Here is a 16696-nt window from a genome sequence, read left to right on the forward strand (position 1 = left end):
CCTTTAATTCCAGTGCTGGGAGGCAGAGGCAGGTGAATCTCTGAGTTGGAGGCCAGCCTGGTCTACAAAGTGAGTTCCAGGACAGCCAGGACTAAACAGAGAAACTGTCTTCAAAAACAAAAACAAAAAACAAAAAACAAAAAACAAAAGAAAACAAACAAAGTGAGAATGATTAAAAATTACAGTAAAAAGGTGCTGGAGACATGTGGTTTGCAATACTGCAGTATTGAAATGTTGGAACATTGTCAAGCAGCACTGGTCACCATGTGGTCCACGCCACTGGCCTTATTTTGTTTGTTTTGAATAGGGTCTGACCCCGATATGTAAATGACAAAATAATTTTAAAAGAGTCTATGTGAGTGAAATTGTAGTATTCTTTCTACTCCAAATTACTTCTTCCATAGAATGCTCCAGGGAGCCTTCTGACCTTGGAATTTTCTTTGTAGCAAGGATTTAGCTGTACAAATTCAGTTTCTTTTTCAATCTAAAAAAATTTATTTATTTATTTATTTATTTGATTGTTTGTTTTTTGAGACAGGGTTTCTCTGTTCTTGCTATCCTGGAACTCGCTATGTAGACCAGGAACTCACAGAAATCCTCCTGCTTCTACCTCCCAAGTCCTGGGATTAAAGGTGTGTGTCATCACCACCCAGCAAAAATTTTATTGATTGTGGGAACGTACTTTTGTAGAGATCAGAGGACAAAGTGGAGAGGTGGTTCTTTCCTTCCATCATGTGGGCCCTGGAATGGCATTCAGTTTGTTAGGCTTGGTGACAAGCATCTTTACCCAGTTGAAACATCTCATTGGCCCGAAATTGAGTTTTTTTAGTAGATAATAGGGTTTTCAATGATCTCTTTTCCCTTCACCTTTCCTTTCCTTTTTCGTCCCTTTTCTCTTTCATTTGAAACATACTTTACTGCATTTTAATGTATTACCTTGTGTATGTGTGTGTGTGTGTGTGCTTGTACAAGAGTGTGCTTATGGAGTTCAGAGCACAGCGTGCAGGAGTCCCCCCTCTCCTTCCACCCTTTATGTCCAAGGGATGGAACTCAGGTCTCTTTGCGACAAGTCTCTTCACCCACTGACCTAACTTGCTGCTCCCTTCCTTCCCTCCCTCTTTCCCTCTTGTTAAAGAGAGTGTGTATGTGTGTGTGTGAACACAGCATGTCTGGAAGTCAGAGGACAACTTGTAGGCTCCAGGGATTGAACTACTCATGTTGTCAGACTTGGCAGAAATGCCATTACTCACTGAACCCCCTGGAAGGCCCTTTGTTAAAGAAAGAGACGGTCTCATTAGGCACTGCAAGTCTGTCAGCTTGCCCCGCGTTTGATAATCTCTTCTCTCCCTTTGCCCCTCCTGTGTTGTGGTTTGCGAAGGGTTTGTCATGGAACTCAGGCTGGACTGATCCTTGGTCTGTAGCTGAGGAGGATAGTTATGGCCCTGCTTCTGCCTTCTGAGTGTTGAGGTTACAGACGTGTGTCACTGCCCCTTGCTTCCTGTGGTTCTGGCGAATCTGAGGCAGGGCTTCCTGCGTGCTAGGCACACTACCATCTGAGCCATATGCACAGCCCAGTCCAGCTCTTCTTGAGTGACCTTTGACTGTTGATATCTCTCAAGATGTTTCTATTTCAGTTAATTTACTCAAGTTTATTGACACAGAATTACTCATAATAGTCTTTTCTTTTCCCAATGTTAGGATTGAACCCAGAGCTTCAAGCATTTGAGCATTCTGGCAGGAGCTCCACTACCTGGCTGCTCCCCAGGCTCTCTGTAAAATGTCTGTGAGACCTGTAATGAAGTCTGTTCTTTCGTTCCTCATTCTGATAATTTGTCTTCTTACTCTTTGAAGTGTTAGTAGTCCTTTTGCTGAGTCTTTTCCCTCTCTCTCTCTCTTTAAACATATTCTCACTGTGTAGTACTGGCTGGCTTCAAGTCACCAAGGTCTGCCTGCCTCTGTCTCCCAAGGGCTGGGATCAAAACTGCTGAGACTTTCACTTTTTTTTCTTTGGTTGAGGCTGGGTTTCTCTGTGTAGCCCTGGCTGTCCTGCAACTCACTACGTAGACTAGGCTGGCTATGATCTCAGCGATCCACCTGTGTCTGTCCCCCTATGGCATTGAAGGAGTTCACTACCATGTCCACCAGCCTAGTGTTATCTATTATGACCAGTACCGTAGTACTGTTACCAGCTCCATAATAAACCACCATTGCTACATCATGGTGTGTGGTTTTCAAAGTCAGACAGCAGGCAGGGTGGTTTCCTTCCACTGTTGGTTTGGGACGGAGTTCCTAGAGAAGTTGTTCTGGAGATTCTGGTGATGTTCTTCTTGGTGTATTTGCAGAAGAACAAGAGAATGAAGAAAGTGATAAAAGGAAAACAGCCAAAAAGGGTACCAAGAGGAAACGAGATGGAAAGGGCCATGAACAAGGGACGGTGGCACATGACCTGAAACTGGATGACATGCTCGATCGTACCTTAGAGGATGGTGCTAAGCAGCACAATCTGACAGCAGTCAATGTACGCAACATCCTGCACGTGAGTAGCCGTGGGCAGCTGTGTAGTCAGCCCAGAATCTTCCCAGCGAGTACAAATAAGTAGACCTATAAGTCCCTTGACTCCTGGTATTCGAATTAGCAATTTTGTCGGTTAAGTGTGACAAAATGTCTTATATCTAAGGATAGCCTTCTCTTTGCTCTCAGCACAAGTGAGAAGTCTGAACAGGTGTTGAGAAGATGAACTACCTGTACTTCCTTCCACTGGTTTGATCAATAAGATTCCTAGTCAGCAAAGCATCCATAGTAGTTAGTAGTGTTTTGTATATTATGTGTGAAGACTGCCTTTGAGAGCTAGCAGAGTATTTGCTTAGCACGCACAACTGGCAAGGTTAAAAAAAAAAAATAATGCCTTTGATACATAGTTCTCCTCCAACTCTGACCTGGGCCTGCAGATTTTCTGTCCCAGTAGCAGGTAATGAACAGGGCCATTTGCTGCAACATTGTTTCAAGGCTTGCTTCTGCCTTTTTTTTTTTTTTTTTTTTAAAGATTTATTTTATTTATTATGTATACAGGTTCTGCCTGCATGTGTCTTTGCAGGCCAGAAGAGGGCACCAGATCTAATTGCAGGTGGTTGTGAGCCACCATGTGGTTGCTGGGAATTGAACTCAGGACCTCTGGAAGAGCAGTCAGTGCGCTTAACCACTGAGCCATCTCTCCAGCCCGCTTCTGCCTTCTTTATCTTGAGTTGCTTTGCTTGAGCTCAGTTTGAGGATCTAGCTTCTGTTTATCTTCCACAAAGGTCTAGTGGCAATTCCATAGAGATGAATATTGTCCAGATGACAGATCTCTTGGCGTAAGTGGGCTTTCTCTCCCTCCTCCAGGAAGTCATCACAAACGAACATGTTGTAGCCATGATGAAAGCTGCCATCAGTGAGACAGAAGACATGCCATTGTTTGTGAGTAGCCCCTTGTCACTCTTTCCAGTCGTGGGGACTTTCCAACGTGGGAGGTCCTGTCGGAGTTTGCAAGGAACTTGGCAAGTCTCAGACTGGAAAATTCACTGGTGATTTTTATTGACTACTTTCTTCCTGTATCTCCCTTCTTAGGAGCCTAAGATGACGCGCTCTAAGCTGAAGGAAGTGGTGGAGAAAGGAGTGGTATGTGTTCTGATCTCTATCTTGGGAAACAGAATCCCGTTCTCCCGTTCTCAGTTATTCATAGAGAAGAAATTCCTGAACAGTTTTGGTCTGGGTTTGCCTTTTGAAAGAATTATGTGTTGGGGGCTGGAGAGATGGCTCAGAGGTTAAGAGCACTGGCTCTTCTTCCAGAGGTCCTGAGTTCATTTCCCAGGAAGCACATGGTGGCTCAAAACCATCTGTAATGAGATCTGGCTCCCTCTTCTGGCTTGCAGGCAGAACACTGTATACATAATAAATAAAAATAAATAAATAAATCTTAAAAAAAAAAGAATTATGTGTGGGCAAGGACTCTTAGCTCAGTGTGAAAATGCTTACCTAAAATATGTGGGATTATAAGTGTGAGCCACCCTGCCTAGTTTTTCATGCTGCACCCTGGCATGAATCAAGGACAACCAAGTCACATCCGGGTTAGTGCTTTTTTCGTTCTCTCTGTGTAGCTTTGCCGTTGCTGCTGCTACTGGTGGTGGTGGTGGAGGGTTGGTTGCGGCAGGGTCCCACGCTGTGACCCAGGCTGGCCTGGAACTTACTGTGTAGCCCAGGCTCCTCTGAGCTTTTGGCACTCTTCCTCTCTCAGCCCTGCAAGTGAGGCATTATAAACCCCAGCAATATTTGAGGATAGTGTGTTCCGTGACAGCCGACACCTGTAGACCACTGTAGCTACTTACTAAGTTGATAGGGCTTCCTGATTATCAGGAAAAGGAAAAGCAGTTACATGTTATTCCTGACGTTCTTTTTGATAGGTCATTCCAACTTGGAATATCTCACCAATTAAGAAAGCCAATGAAATTAAGGTAAACTTAGAAGACGTCATTGTTACTCTTTTTCCAAAATACTTCAGTTTTGAAACCTAACTACTTCCTCTGTACACATTAATTATAGACATGCCTTTTTTTGTTGTTTTTTTTTCCTTTTTTCTTTTTTTATTACAGGTTTGATATTTTCCATTCTGTTACACCTAACCTTGCACCTCATGGAGTCATACAAACCCTGCCTGTGTTGTTTGATTTGACTGCACATTAGATTCACAGAATTCTCCCCCGGCCCCTAGTATCTTCACTTTGTTTTCCAAATTGTGTGCTTTGTGCTTCCCCTCCCTCCCTCCCTGCCTGCCTCTCTCCCTCCCTTCTTCCCATCTGTCCTCTGCTGCTGCTGGAACCCAGAACCTTATGCATGGCGAGCATGCATTCTGCCTCTGAGCTTCCAGTTCTCCCGCCCTGTGCCGTTTCTCTCTCTTTGTTATTTTATATTGACTTACTTGTTTTGACTTACTTGTTTTGTGTGCGGGTGGTGGGAGCCCCTGCCATAGCCTGTGGGAACTGGTTCTCTCCTTCTGCCTTACCGGTCCTAAGGATTGAACTTGGTCATTGAGCTTGTGTCTCTGGCTGCTGAGCCGCGCCCCCTCCCCGCCATCTTTTGTGTTTCTATTAAAGCAGCCTCCACAGTTTGTGGATATTCACCTTGAAGAAGATGATTCCTCAGATGAAGAGTACCAGCCAGATGAAGAAGAGGAAGATGAGACGGCTGAAGAGGTTAGTGAGTGCTCTTGTGAATGAAGAGGAAAATTGGGCTTGATAAGGATGGGCTTATTTAGTGACTTAGTATTGCCACCCATTCTATAGAGATGATGGAGACATGGTTCTCTTTTCTAATAAATCCTTTGCTGTGAGGTGTTTTTCTGCTCTTCAAACCCCCTACATATTCAGCTTACATTATGAAATGTAACACATACAACACAAGGATATGCTATGATCTCAGCACTTGGGAAATGGAGATAGGAGGGTCAGGAGTTCAGGTTTATCTTCAGCTACACAGTATATTCTAGACCCTGTATTAGAAACCAGCAGACAAGTGTACCCCCACCCCGATGTCTTGATAGTTATTTGCTGTTTTCTTTATAGTTCTGTCACCTAAATATACACCTCTATATACTATGGTTTCATTTTTTTGTTTATGAACTTTATCACTTTTTCAATTTTATTTTCGTTTTGAGAAAAGGTCTCAATATGTAGTCCTGACTGGCCTGGAGTCCCCTAGGTAGATCAGGCTAGCCTCAAACTCATAGAGATCCTCCTGCTTCTGCCACCTGAGTGCTGGGGATGAAGCTGTTTGCCACCATGCTTGGTTACTAACGCTTTTCAAAAGCGTCTTCTTTTTCTCCTTTTTTTGTTAATGCCTTATGCTTTGACAGTTTATAATGAAGATGAGGCTACATAATTATTTTACATACTACATACTTGTGTATGTATGTATGTCCGTGTATATCTGTGTGTGGGGTGTGTCGTTTGTGTGTGCATGGCACCGTTTGCTGTGGAGCTCAGAGGACGTGTGGTCAGAGTTGACTCTTCCCTTCCACCAAAGTCATGTGGTCAGGCCTGGTCACACACACCTAGTCATCTGCTGGCCATCCTTGCGGCCCAAGTCCCAAGGGATGGCATTTCATGATTTATTCTGTGTGACAGTCGTGCTCTGGACTGAGGTGGGGCACACCCATGAGCGTGCACTGCGTTTGTTTTAGAGCTTATTGGAAAGTGATGTTGAAAGCACTGCTTCGTCTCCACGTGGAGTGAAGAGATCCAGACTGCGAGCGTCTTCTGAAGTGGCTGAGACAGACGAGGAGAGTGGCGTGTTGTCAGAGGTAACCCAGCGTCAGACAAGAGAGACCTGGACATAAGTGTGAGCAGTAGTGGCTTCTCTTACGAGTAGCTGATTTACCAGTGGTAATTGTGGGTTGCCACCTTTTCAAGTCCCTTGAGAGAATGAACAGCTGAGGGATGACTGAGACCTAGTCATGGTCCAAGAGGTTTTCTGAGTTCTCACTAAGGGTCCAATGTGTGCAACCCATGTTTAAGTACTGTCTTTAAAGCCAAGCAGTTTTCTGTTTCTCTCACTGAATCAGATGAGACCTAGTTAGATCCGTGTGTTGAAATGGCCATTCACCTGTCTACATCTAGAAAAGAGGACAATGGCCACCTTAACTGCATGCGAAGACCTACCTTCCCTCTCTTCCTCTCTTTGTAACACAGTGTCCTTTTTAATCAGGTTGAGAAAGTCACCACACCTGCTGTGAGGCACATCAGTGCTGAAGTAGTGCCCATGGGGCCCCCACCGCCTCCAAAACCGAAGCAGACCAGGGATAGTGCTTTCATGGAGAAGTTAAATGCAGTAGATGAGGAGCTGGCTTCTAGTCCTGTCTGCATGGATTCTTTCCAGGTGAGCATCGGGACTGTGAATTGCTGAGAAAAGAACTTAGGGGTTTTCATTTCAGACTCTCAGATGTGGGGCTGGGACTGACCGATTAAATGTCTATAGAGTGGTCACACCTCTGTTTGTATTTGATTTCTTCCTTAGATTGTTCTGGTTTTTCTTAAGTAAAAATGGCAGTGTTTTTGTTTTTATTTTTTCTTTATTATTATTATTATTATTATTTATTAATATTTGTTTGGGTTTTTGAAACAATGTCTGTCTGTGTAGTGCTTTCTGTCCTGGAACTTACTCTGTAGACCAAGCTGGCCTCAAACTCAGAGATCCACCTGCCTCTGCCTCCAAGTGCCTGGATTAAAGGCGTTCATGACCCAGCTTGGTTGGTTTTTTTCATTTTTAGAGACAGAGCGTTACTGTGTAGTCCTTGAAGGCCTGCAACTTGCTATGTAAGCCTGGCTGGCCATAAACATAAATCAGTCCTCATGCCTTAGCTTCCTAGAATGCTAGGATTATGGATATACACTACCATGCCTGATAGAGAATGGCACTTTCTGACAAAGGAGTAAATTGTGGGACAGTTTAATTGGGAAGATAAGATGGACATAGTGGCACATGCCTTTAATCCCAGCACTAAAACCAAAAAGAAAAAGAAAAGCTGATGTGAAGATAAACTTAGAATATTTGGAAATGTTTGGAAACTACTGTTTGATAAATGACTTTCAGTGATACTCAATTAAAATTTTTTTTAAAATTCTGATGTTGTAGAGTTAGCTGTTAGGAAGAATGATGTCAAGGGTGATGGTGCACACCTTTAATCCCAGCACTCGGGAGGCAGAGGCAGGCAGATGTCTGAGTTGCAGGCCAGCCTGGTCTACAGAGTGAGTTCCAGGACAGCCAGGACTACACAGGGAAACCCCACCTTGAAAACAAAACAAACACTGGTTGCTCTTCCAAAGGACCCAGGTTCAATTCTCAGAAGTCACAAAGCCACATGGTAGTTCACAACTGCCTAAGATTCCAGGTCAGGGGCCCCACACCCTCTTTTGGCCTGTGGGCAATGCACATAAGTGTTAAATATCGTGCGGGCAAAATTACCCATACATATAAAGTAAGTCAATAAATTGAGGGCTAACAAAAGGGTTCAACAAATAGAAGTAATTGGCAACCAAGTCTGACCATCTGATTTCCTTTCCCAGAGTCTACATGGTGGAACGAGACTCCTATAGTTATTCTCTGACTGCCACATGCCCCTCAGCATGTGAACAAGCACACATAATATATCAATGCTCTAAAAATTTATTTGCTGAGCTGGCGGTGGTGGCGCACGCCTTTAATCTCAGCACTTGGAAGGAAGAGCCAGGCAGATCTCTGAGAGTTCAAGGCTAGTCTGGTCTACAGAGTGAGAGCCAGGACAGGCACCAAAACTACACAGAGAAACCTTATCTCAAAAAACAAAAAACAAACAACAACAACAACAAAATAAACAAACAAACAAAAGTCTTTGCTGGGCATGGAGCTACATTCCTTTAATGCCAGAACTGGAAAGGAGGCAAAGACAGGTAGATTTCTGTGAATTTGAGGCCAGCCTGACCTGCATGATGACTTCCAGGCCAGCCGAGGCTATGTCTTAAGACTGTCTTAAGACTAAAAAACAAGAAGAAAAAACTCCAGAAAACCTCAACAGTGTAATCACAATGCCTATCATCCACTTAGGGAAGTTGGGGTGGGAAACAAGCTGAAGACCAGCCTGAGTTGGTGAGACTATGACTCACAAAACTAAGTATAGGACACCGAAGATGTTGATGCTATCCAGACAGTCTGCCATCTCAGGAGAATGTACTAGGGAAAGCCAACAAGGAAATTCTAACTGAAAGTAATACCCCCCCCCCCTTTTTTTTTAATTGAAACAGGTTAGTCACAGGTAGGTCTCTTTGGGTTCAAGACCAGCCTGGTCTAGATAATGAGTTCAAGACCAGCCTGGTCTAGATAATGAGTTCTAGACCAACAAGGGGGAAATATTGAGACCTTGTCTAAAAGAGTAAGTTAGGGCTGGAGAGATGGCTCAGAGGTCAAGAGCACTGACTGCTCTTCCAGAGTTCAATTTCCAGCAACCACATGGTGGCTCACAACCATCTGTAATGAGATCTGGTGCCCTCTTCTGGCCTGCAGTCATAGACGCTCTATACATAATAAATAAATAAATCTTAAAAAAAAAAAGAGTAAGTTAACAGGATCATGTTTGATGCATTTCAGAGATGCAGGGATGATTCAGTATATACAAATTAATAAATAAAAGCCATTTGATGGTGTACTACACCTTTAATCCCAGCACTGGAGAGACAGAGGCATGTGGATCTCTGTGAGTTTGAGGCCAGCCTGGTCTACAAAGTGAGTTCCTGGACAGTTACACAGAGAAACCCTGTCTTTAGAAACATAGATAGATAGATAGATAGATAGATAGATAGATAGATAGATAGATATAGTGTATGATGTAAATTAACATAAAGATAGAAAGCACATGATCATATCAAATGGATGAGGAAAGTGCCTTTGAAAAAAATCTTACGGGTTAGCTCAGTGGTAGAGTGCTTGCCTAGCAAGTGCAAGGCCCTGGGTTCGGTCCTCAGCACTGAAAAATAAAAAAAAGAAGAAGAAATCTTACATCTCTTGGTGAGAACAATATGAAGGAAGTACATTTCAGCATGTGTGGAAGACTTGTCCCCAACATCATGCTAAATACAGAAAACTAGAAGAACTAGAAAGAACTAATGTCTGTTGTAGAGGGTGGAGCTGGTGCATTTGGAAGCATTATTTTCACCTACTGGATGCTGTTTCTTTGTACTTTGGCCAGCCCATGGAGGACAGTCTCATTGCATTCCGAACTCGGTCTAAGATGCCCCTGAAAGATGTTCCTCTGGGCCAACTAGAAGCTGAACTTCAGGCTCCAGATATCACCCCGGATATGTATGACCCGAATACAGCTGATGATGAGGACTGGAAGGTGTGGCTGGGGGGCCTCCTAAATGATGACGTGGAGGACGAGGGTGAGTGGTTCTGTTGGCAGTTACCAGCCACTCGGTTCCACTGCGTCTTTTGGTGTGGGGGAAACAGGGTTACAGATAGAAGCTTCAATAATGGGTTTGTGGCTAGACGTGTGAGCTCAGACTTGTCGTTTCAGGTGTTTGGGAGGTGAGACAGGAAGATGCTGGAAGACACGAGGCTAGCCTGGGGAACATAGTGACACTTGTCTTAAACAAAAGGAAGAGATTGTAGAGGCCAAAGTCATACAGCTCAGTGGAGAACATGAACTTAGCATTTAGGAGGCAGCTGCATTCCATTTCTAGCCCCCCAAAATCAAAGGGACAAAGAGTAAAAACTAAAAAGGAATCGTGCCAGTGAAGAAAGTTTCTTGTTTTTCTTTGTTTGTACATCCGAATCAACACAGGATTTCTATGACTTCAGAGGGTAGATTCAGCAGGGTAAGGAGTCTGCCACCAAGCTGATGACCTGAGTGCAATCCCCAGAATCCACATGGGGGAGGAGACAGCTCAGTCCCATAAATTGACCTCTGACCCTGTGTGTGTTCATCACACACATACAGACACATAGAAATCCATAATAGTTAACAATTTCAAACAACGGGATGAGGTGAGGATTTCCCTATGAGCAAGTAAACCATTCTGTAGTGGTGATAACCAGCTGGGTTTCCTGATTCCATTTAACTCTAGAACTGTCTACTTAGAAATAGCATCACAACCTACTAGTTTTGAGGGCTCGGTTCCCATGTCTGCTCCTGCTTTAGGTACCAGTCACAAACCTCAGGATGCTTGGGTTGGAATAATTTGTTTGAGTTGAACGAGAACTCAGAGGATCTTGTCTGTGGTTTAGTATGAAGGAAGCTTCAGACACACAGATGAAGAGATGCAAAGGGAGATGCAGGGGAAGATGTTCATGTTCTCTCTGAGCATAGGCCTTCCAGGACCAAAGGTGTTCAGCTGTCTGGAAAATCTCAACCATACCCTGTTTGGTTTTTTGGAAACTGTTGTGTAGCATGAGTCTAAAAGATTGGTGTGGAAACCCAGCCAGGCTTGTCAGTTGAGGTTGGTGGCTTTCTGTACAACATTTCTTTCCTACTATACGACCCAAGACCTCAAGGTGTTTCTTATGACTAAGGTGGGTCAGAGAATTTCTTATGATCAGCTAATGGCCAGAGAAGAATGTAGGTTTTATGACCTGGGCTTGGTGAGAGAGGCTTGGGACTGTCGTAGAATACCAAATATTTATCATAACCTCAGAGGTATTTTCGGATTCATTTAATTCATATTTAGATGGTCATTATGTGAATCTAGTCGTTAGTATTCCCTCTCTTGTTTTTGGGACTATTTTAAGTGGTAAGGATCCTTTCATGTTACATAGGGACACAATTTGTGTGTGTCCATGGGTGTGTAGAGGGCAGAGGTCACTGAATAGGCTGATCAGGTCTCTGCCTCTGCAATTCTGGGCTTACATTTGTACCTCCATTTCCAGCTTCTTTACTTGTATTGTGGGGTTCAAATGCACTTCTCCATGCTTGTATGGCAAGCGCATTACTGAACATAAATAGAAAACTGTATATACAATTTCCCTTGTTACTGAAGGAATTGACACTCATGCTGAGGTCAGCTGCCACAGATCTGGGACATCAGGAAGCATGTAGTGGAACTAAGGCAGTGCCAGGGTCTCTTCTATTAGTGTTGGGCCTCTCCATTCCTTCTCTACTTTATCCTTTGTCATTTACCTTCATTCTCATCCTTGTATTTTTGACATGACTAGAAATCCATGATTTCTTCTTGCATTGTCAATATATCAGAAGAACTTTCCCCTAGAAGCTAATATTTGAAAAGTCCGGGGAAAGCACTCAGAATGGTTGGATCTGTCGTGGTATGTGGCTTGGACACGGACACTCCTTCAGCATATTGTCCTGGGGTTGTAGTACCTCACATAGAGCCCTTTACATAGCAGTGGGGTGAGCTATGCACAGACCCAGAAGATATTTTACAGTAAGTGGGATGAGGGTATTGATCAAATCAAAGTTTTCATAAAGCAGAATCAGTAAGTGAGTAAGTACAGCTAGGAATCGAAGGGGCTGAACAAAAGAAATGGATAAGTCCTAAGTGCTTGGATGTATATTACTACAACACTGTTAATCATATTGTACAGGCTCCAGGGCCTTTAAGTCCCTCTCTTTTTCCCTCCTTTCTTTCATCCTTCCTTTCCCCGCTGTGCATCAAGCAAGTCCTTATTTGTTTTCCTGAAGGCTAGGATTAAAGGTTTGCACCACCACACGCATCCATCCATCCACGGGAAACGTCATACACATAAAAAGAAAAGCATACAACAGTTTTTCTTTGGAGACGAGATCTTCCTGTATAGCCCTACTGAGACGTCTCAGATGGCAGAAGTGCTTTCTGTAGAGGCCTGAGAAGCTGCGTTTGATTCCCAGCACTTGTGTGAAGGAGAGCACTGACTTTAGTTGTCCTCTGGCCTGTGCATGTGCAGTGTGCACCTGTGTACCCACACACACACAGTAGTGACACAATTCAAACCAAGAAAAAGCAAAGCTTGCTTTTAAAATATTACAAACTTTAAAAAAGTATTACAGATTTTTTAAACAGTGTAAAACAAACAAACAAGCAAACGTAGAAAACCACCCAAAATTTAAAAGGCTTGGCATGGTGGCTGATACCTTTTTTTTTTTTTTTGGTCGTTTGTGACAAGGTTTCTCTGTGTTGCTTTGTGCCTTGGCTGATACCTTTGAACTCAGTGTTCTGGAGGTAGAGGCAAGAGGATCTCTGTGAGTTCAAGGATAGCCTGTTCTCCAAAGAGTGTCCCATACCAACAGGTCTACATAGTGATGTGTATGAATGTTTTGCCTGCATGTATATATGTATACTACATTTGTGTGGGGCCCAAGGAGGTCAGAAGAAGGTATTGGATCCCCTGGAACTGGAGGTATTGATGGTTGTAAGACACATCTGGATGCGGGGACCTGAAGCCCTCCTTTTCAAGAGCAACATGTACTCTTAACTCGCAGCCATCTCCCCAATCCTCCCATATTCCCAAAACTAGATTGCATTTCCCATGAGAGCTCTGTGGGTGAGATGCCCGGCTCATCAGAGGCAGGGGGCCTGCCTTGGGGACCTAACAGAGTCCTTTCCTAATTGGGGAATTTGTCTCCTTTGTTTTCCCACTATATCATAAAACGTTCCTTTGGGGCCATTGGGATGACTTGTGAGTAAAGGTACTTGTAATCCTGGCCACCTGAGTTTCATCTCCAGAACACACATGGCGGAAGGAGAGAACCATCTTCTGCAGACTGTCCACAGATTTTGACACGTGTGTGCTGTGCTATGTTGGCACCCCCACACATAAGTACACACACACATACCTAACATTTGAACAGCAGAAGGAAAGCAGTGTTGTTTCTGTGAGGCACACTGATGGTTGTGTGACGACTGAAGTGAGTCATGGGGAAGACTTCTCTGCTTGTTGACACTGAAGGTTGTTTGGAGGAGAGAAGGGAGCCTGGCTCAGAGGAGAAAGTAGGTACGACAACAAGTCAGCTATGCAAAGTGATACCCACAAAGTATTGGGGGGAAATGTTACTAAAAATCAGGGAAGGTGGAGCACTCACGACCCCTTCCTGTATCGTAACCCTTGGGCAGCTAAGTAGGAGGACCTTAACCTTCCTTGAGGCTATCCAGGGCTGCGTAGTAACTTCTAGGCTAGTTTGGTAACTTAATATGACCCTGTCTCAAAGAAAAGAAAGAAAAAAAGCAAAGGTCAATGAGATGGCTCTGTGTAGAGGTGATTGCTGCCAAGCCCAGTAACCCCAGTTCCATCCCTAGGGCTCACATGGTGGTAGACGAGAGTCATCTCCTACAAGTTGTTCTCTGAGCCCCACATGCAAGCTGTCTTAATTACTGTTTTATTGCTCTGAGGAGATACCATGAGCAAGGCAACTTACAAAAGAAAGCATTGAGTTGGGAGCTTGTTTACAGTTGTAGATGGTGAGTCTTGACCATCAGGGCAGAGAACGGTAGTAATCAGGCAGGCATTGCACAGGGTTAGTAGCTGAGAGCTTATATCTTACCTGAAAATTGGAGGCAGAGAGACTGGGCCTGGGGTGAGCTTTTGAAACCTTAAGGCCCACCCCCAGTGACAGACACGTTGGCTCCAATGAGGCCACAGCTCCTAATCTTTCTCCAAAACAGTTGCATCAACTGGGAACCAACCATTCAAATATAGAGCCCATGGGGACGATTCTCATTCAAACAACCACACATGCCAAGGCTTCCATACACATATACACAAATAAGTGCAATGAAATAAAAAAGTAAATATATTCTCATTGAAAGATTCTTTAGTTTTTGTTTCTACAGGTAAAAGTTCATAGTTGGGGGTCTGGGCATGGTGGTAGAGTGATGCATGCCTGTAATGTCCTAATTTAGGAAGCAGAAGCAGGCAGATGTGTGGGTTCGAGGCCAGCCTGGTCTACTTAGTGAGTCCTAGGTCAACTAGGGATACACAGGAAGATAGAGAAAGACAAACATACACGTACACATACACAGTGAGAGACAGAGATTGACAGAGACAGAGACCTTGTCTGGTGAAAAAAAGAGGCAGAATTTGTAAAAGTGTCTAAAATATTTCCCCCTAGATGAAGCGGATGATGATGATGATCCAGAATATAACTTCCTGGAAGATCTCGATGAACCAGACACAGAGGATTTCCGTACCGACCGTGCAGTGAGAATCACTAGTAAGTTAGTTTGTTCATTCTTGTCTTGTCCGCATGCCTTTGTTTACTCTGTAGATGTGTTGGAGGCTGAGGACCACTTCGTATTTAGACAATTAAGTCTCCTTTGTTTATTTCTGTAATTGTTTAAATACAGAGTATATGCAGAAAGTTGCTGTTGTACACCTTATAGTTCTATGTTTGGCCTTTGCTATTTGGTAATGTTGTACTATTCTCTGAATGCCAAAATGAATGTGGTCATGGCGTCTGCCTTGCAGGCAATGAGCTTAGTGAGGGGAGAGAAAGTGATAGGTGCTCTGTAGGTTGCTTGAGGGGTGCCAGTCTGTTGAAAGAGGTTGTTCTTTAGAAGTCTTAGGAAAGGATTCATAAGATAAGACGTTTTAGCCACTGAAGCAGGATTAAGAGATTTGCAGTGAAAGGTGACAAGACAGAAAAGGCCCATTGCAAGCAGAAGGGACCTACCAACTGTAGACACAGAGGTCAACTTGGGGAAGTCAGTTCTCTTTCTACCATGTTGGTCCTGGGGATCAAACTGAGGTTGTTAGGATTGGTAGCTGTTGTCTTCACACACTTAATGTATTTGCTTTATCAGATAGCACTCCAAGTCCATATCTGTTCATCTTCTTATTTTGTTTTGAGCTAGAATCTCATTATGTCGCCAGAGTTTGCCACTGACTTATATACCAATATGGTCTCCACTCCTGAACAGCTGTTTTACATCAGCCTCCTGAGAACTGGGATTATAACTGCTTTATTATAAAATCATTGAATATTGAATATTCCACTAGAATTTAAACTTTAAGAAAGGAGACTTCATGACTGGAGAGATGGCTCAGTGGATAAGAGCACTGACTGTTCTTCCAGAGGTCCTGAGTTCAATTCCCAGCAACCACATGGTGGCTCACAACCATCTGTAATGAGATCTGGTGCCCTCTTCTGGCGTGCCAGAACACCTGCAGACTGAGCACTATGTATAATAAATAAATCTTTAAAAAAAAAAAAAGAAAGAAAGGAGACTTCTGCCAGGCGATGGTAGTGCACGCCTTTGATCCCGGCACTCGGGAGGCAGATACAGGCGGATTTCTGTGAGTTCGAGGCCAGCCTGGGCTACAGAGAAAGATCCAGGACAGGGACCAAAACTACACAGAGAAGCCTTGTATCGAAAAACCAAAAATAAGTAAATAAGTAAATAAATAAATGTGTGGAATTCCAGAATCAAACATTTTGGTATAGTTTGCTGCACACCAAAAATCTCTCAGAGATTTGTGGTAGGAATTATGTTGATTCAGGACTCCAGTTGAGAAACCTGGATCTACTTCATAGGGACAAAACCCACATCATTTTAAAAGTCAGCAAGTCTTTTCCTCCCTGCTAGAAAGCTCATGCCAACATGTTATTTTGCTGACAACCTGTCAGTTGATAAACTAAGTGATGTGCCTCCTTCCTCCCTGTACTTCTCCCCAGTCGGACTCTGTGGAATTTGAAGTGATAATGCCTGCATGCTCTCAGTCCAACCCGTGTATGCAAGACCCTTTGTCTTCAAGCTATATGTAAACTAGCCTGTTACCCAGTAAACATGCAGCCCAGGACACAGACTTCGAGTGGTTCTCTGCTCCTAAGTATTATGGCCTTCTGACCCCCAGCCGCTGTTCTCCCCTTGGTCCAAAGCCTGCTGGCGTGCCTTGGAGTCTTGTGGCTCAGGCACAGATAACACTACTTCTGTCTTTTGTTCTTCCATGTACCCAAGCATCTTGAACAGGAACTGAAGCACAGTTGGTGTTTCATAACTGTCTTTGAGTTTCTGCTTGAAGGATGGATATGAGCATTTGTTCAGATGCCTTGGGAGATTAGAGGTTTTCCTTATTACAAATGAAACTCATTTCTGCTAACATACTTCTTTGCCTTTTCACAGAAAAAGAAGTAAATGGGCTGATGGAGGAGCTGTTTGAAACTGTGAGTAATGATTTTTGAGTGAGTGGCTTGGTGAAATTCTTTAGTAAG

General features: G+C 43.6%; 1 protein-coding gene across 18 annotated transcripts in view; it reads left to right on the top strand.

The window, feature by feature from the left end:
• LOC128106216 (GON-4-like protein) overlaps positions 1-16696 on the top strand; it is a 125959-nt gene that overhangs the window by 78372 nt on the left and 30891 nt on the right. For 16 of the 18 annotated variants that reach the window (XM_052731559.1, XM_052731563.1, XM_052731547.1 and 13 more), the window contains 10 exons: positions 2343-2536; positions 3379-3453; positions 3604-3654; positions 4437-4487; positions 5127-5225; positions 6212-6331; positions 6736-6906; positions 9749-9941; positions 14597-14698; positions 16608-16648. In XM_052731559.1, coding sequence (XP_052587519.1) covers positions 2343-2536; positions 3379-3453; positions 3604-3654; positions 4437-4487; positions 5127-5225; positions 6212-6331; positions 6736-6906; positions 9749-9941; positions 14597-14698; positions 16608-16648 — 1097 coding nt within the window. The remainder of the gene's footprint in view (positions 1-2342; positions 2537-3378; positions 3454-3603; positions 3655-4436; positions 4488-5126; positions 5226-6211; positions 6332-6735; positions 6907-9748; positions 9942-14596; positions 14699-16607; positions 16649-16696) is intronic. The other 2 variants (XM_052731548.1, XM_052731560.1) reach the window with 1 other exon arrangement.

Source organism: Peromyscus californicus, unplaced genomic scaffold, assembly GCF_007827085.1.
Source record: "Peromyscus californicus insignis strain IS unplaced genomic scaffold, ASM782708v3 Scaffold_9__1_contigs__length_137607984, whole genome shotgun sequence".
In the NCBI taxonomy this organism is placed as follows: Eukaryota; Metazoa; Chordata; class Mammalia; order Rodentia; family Cricetidae; genus Peromyscus; species Peromyscus californicus.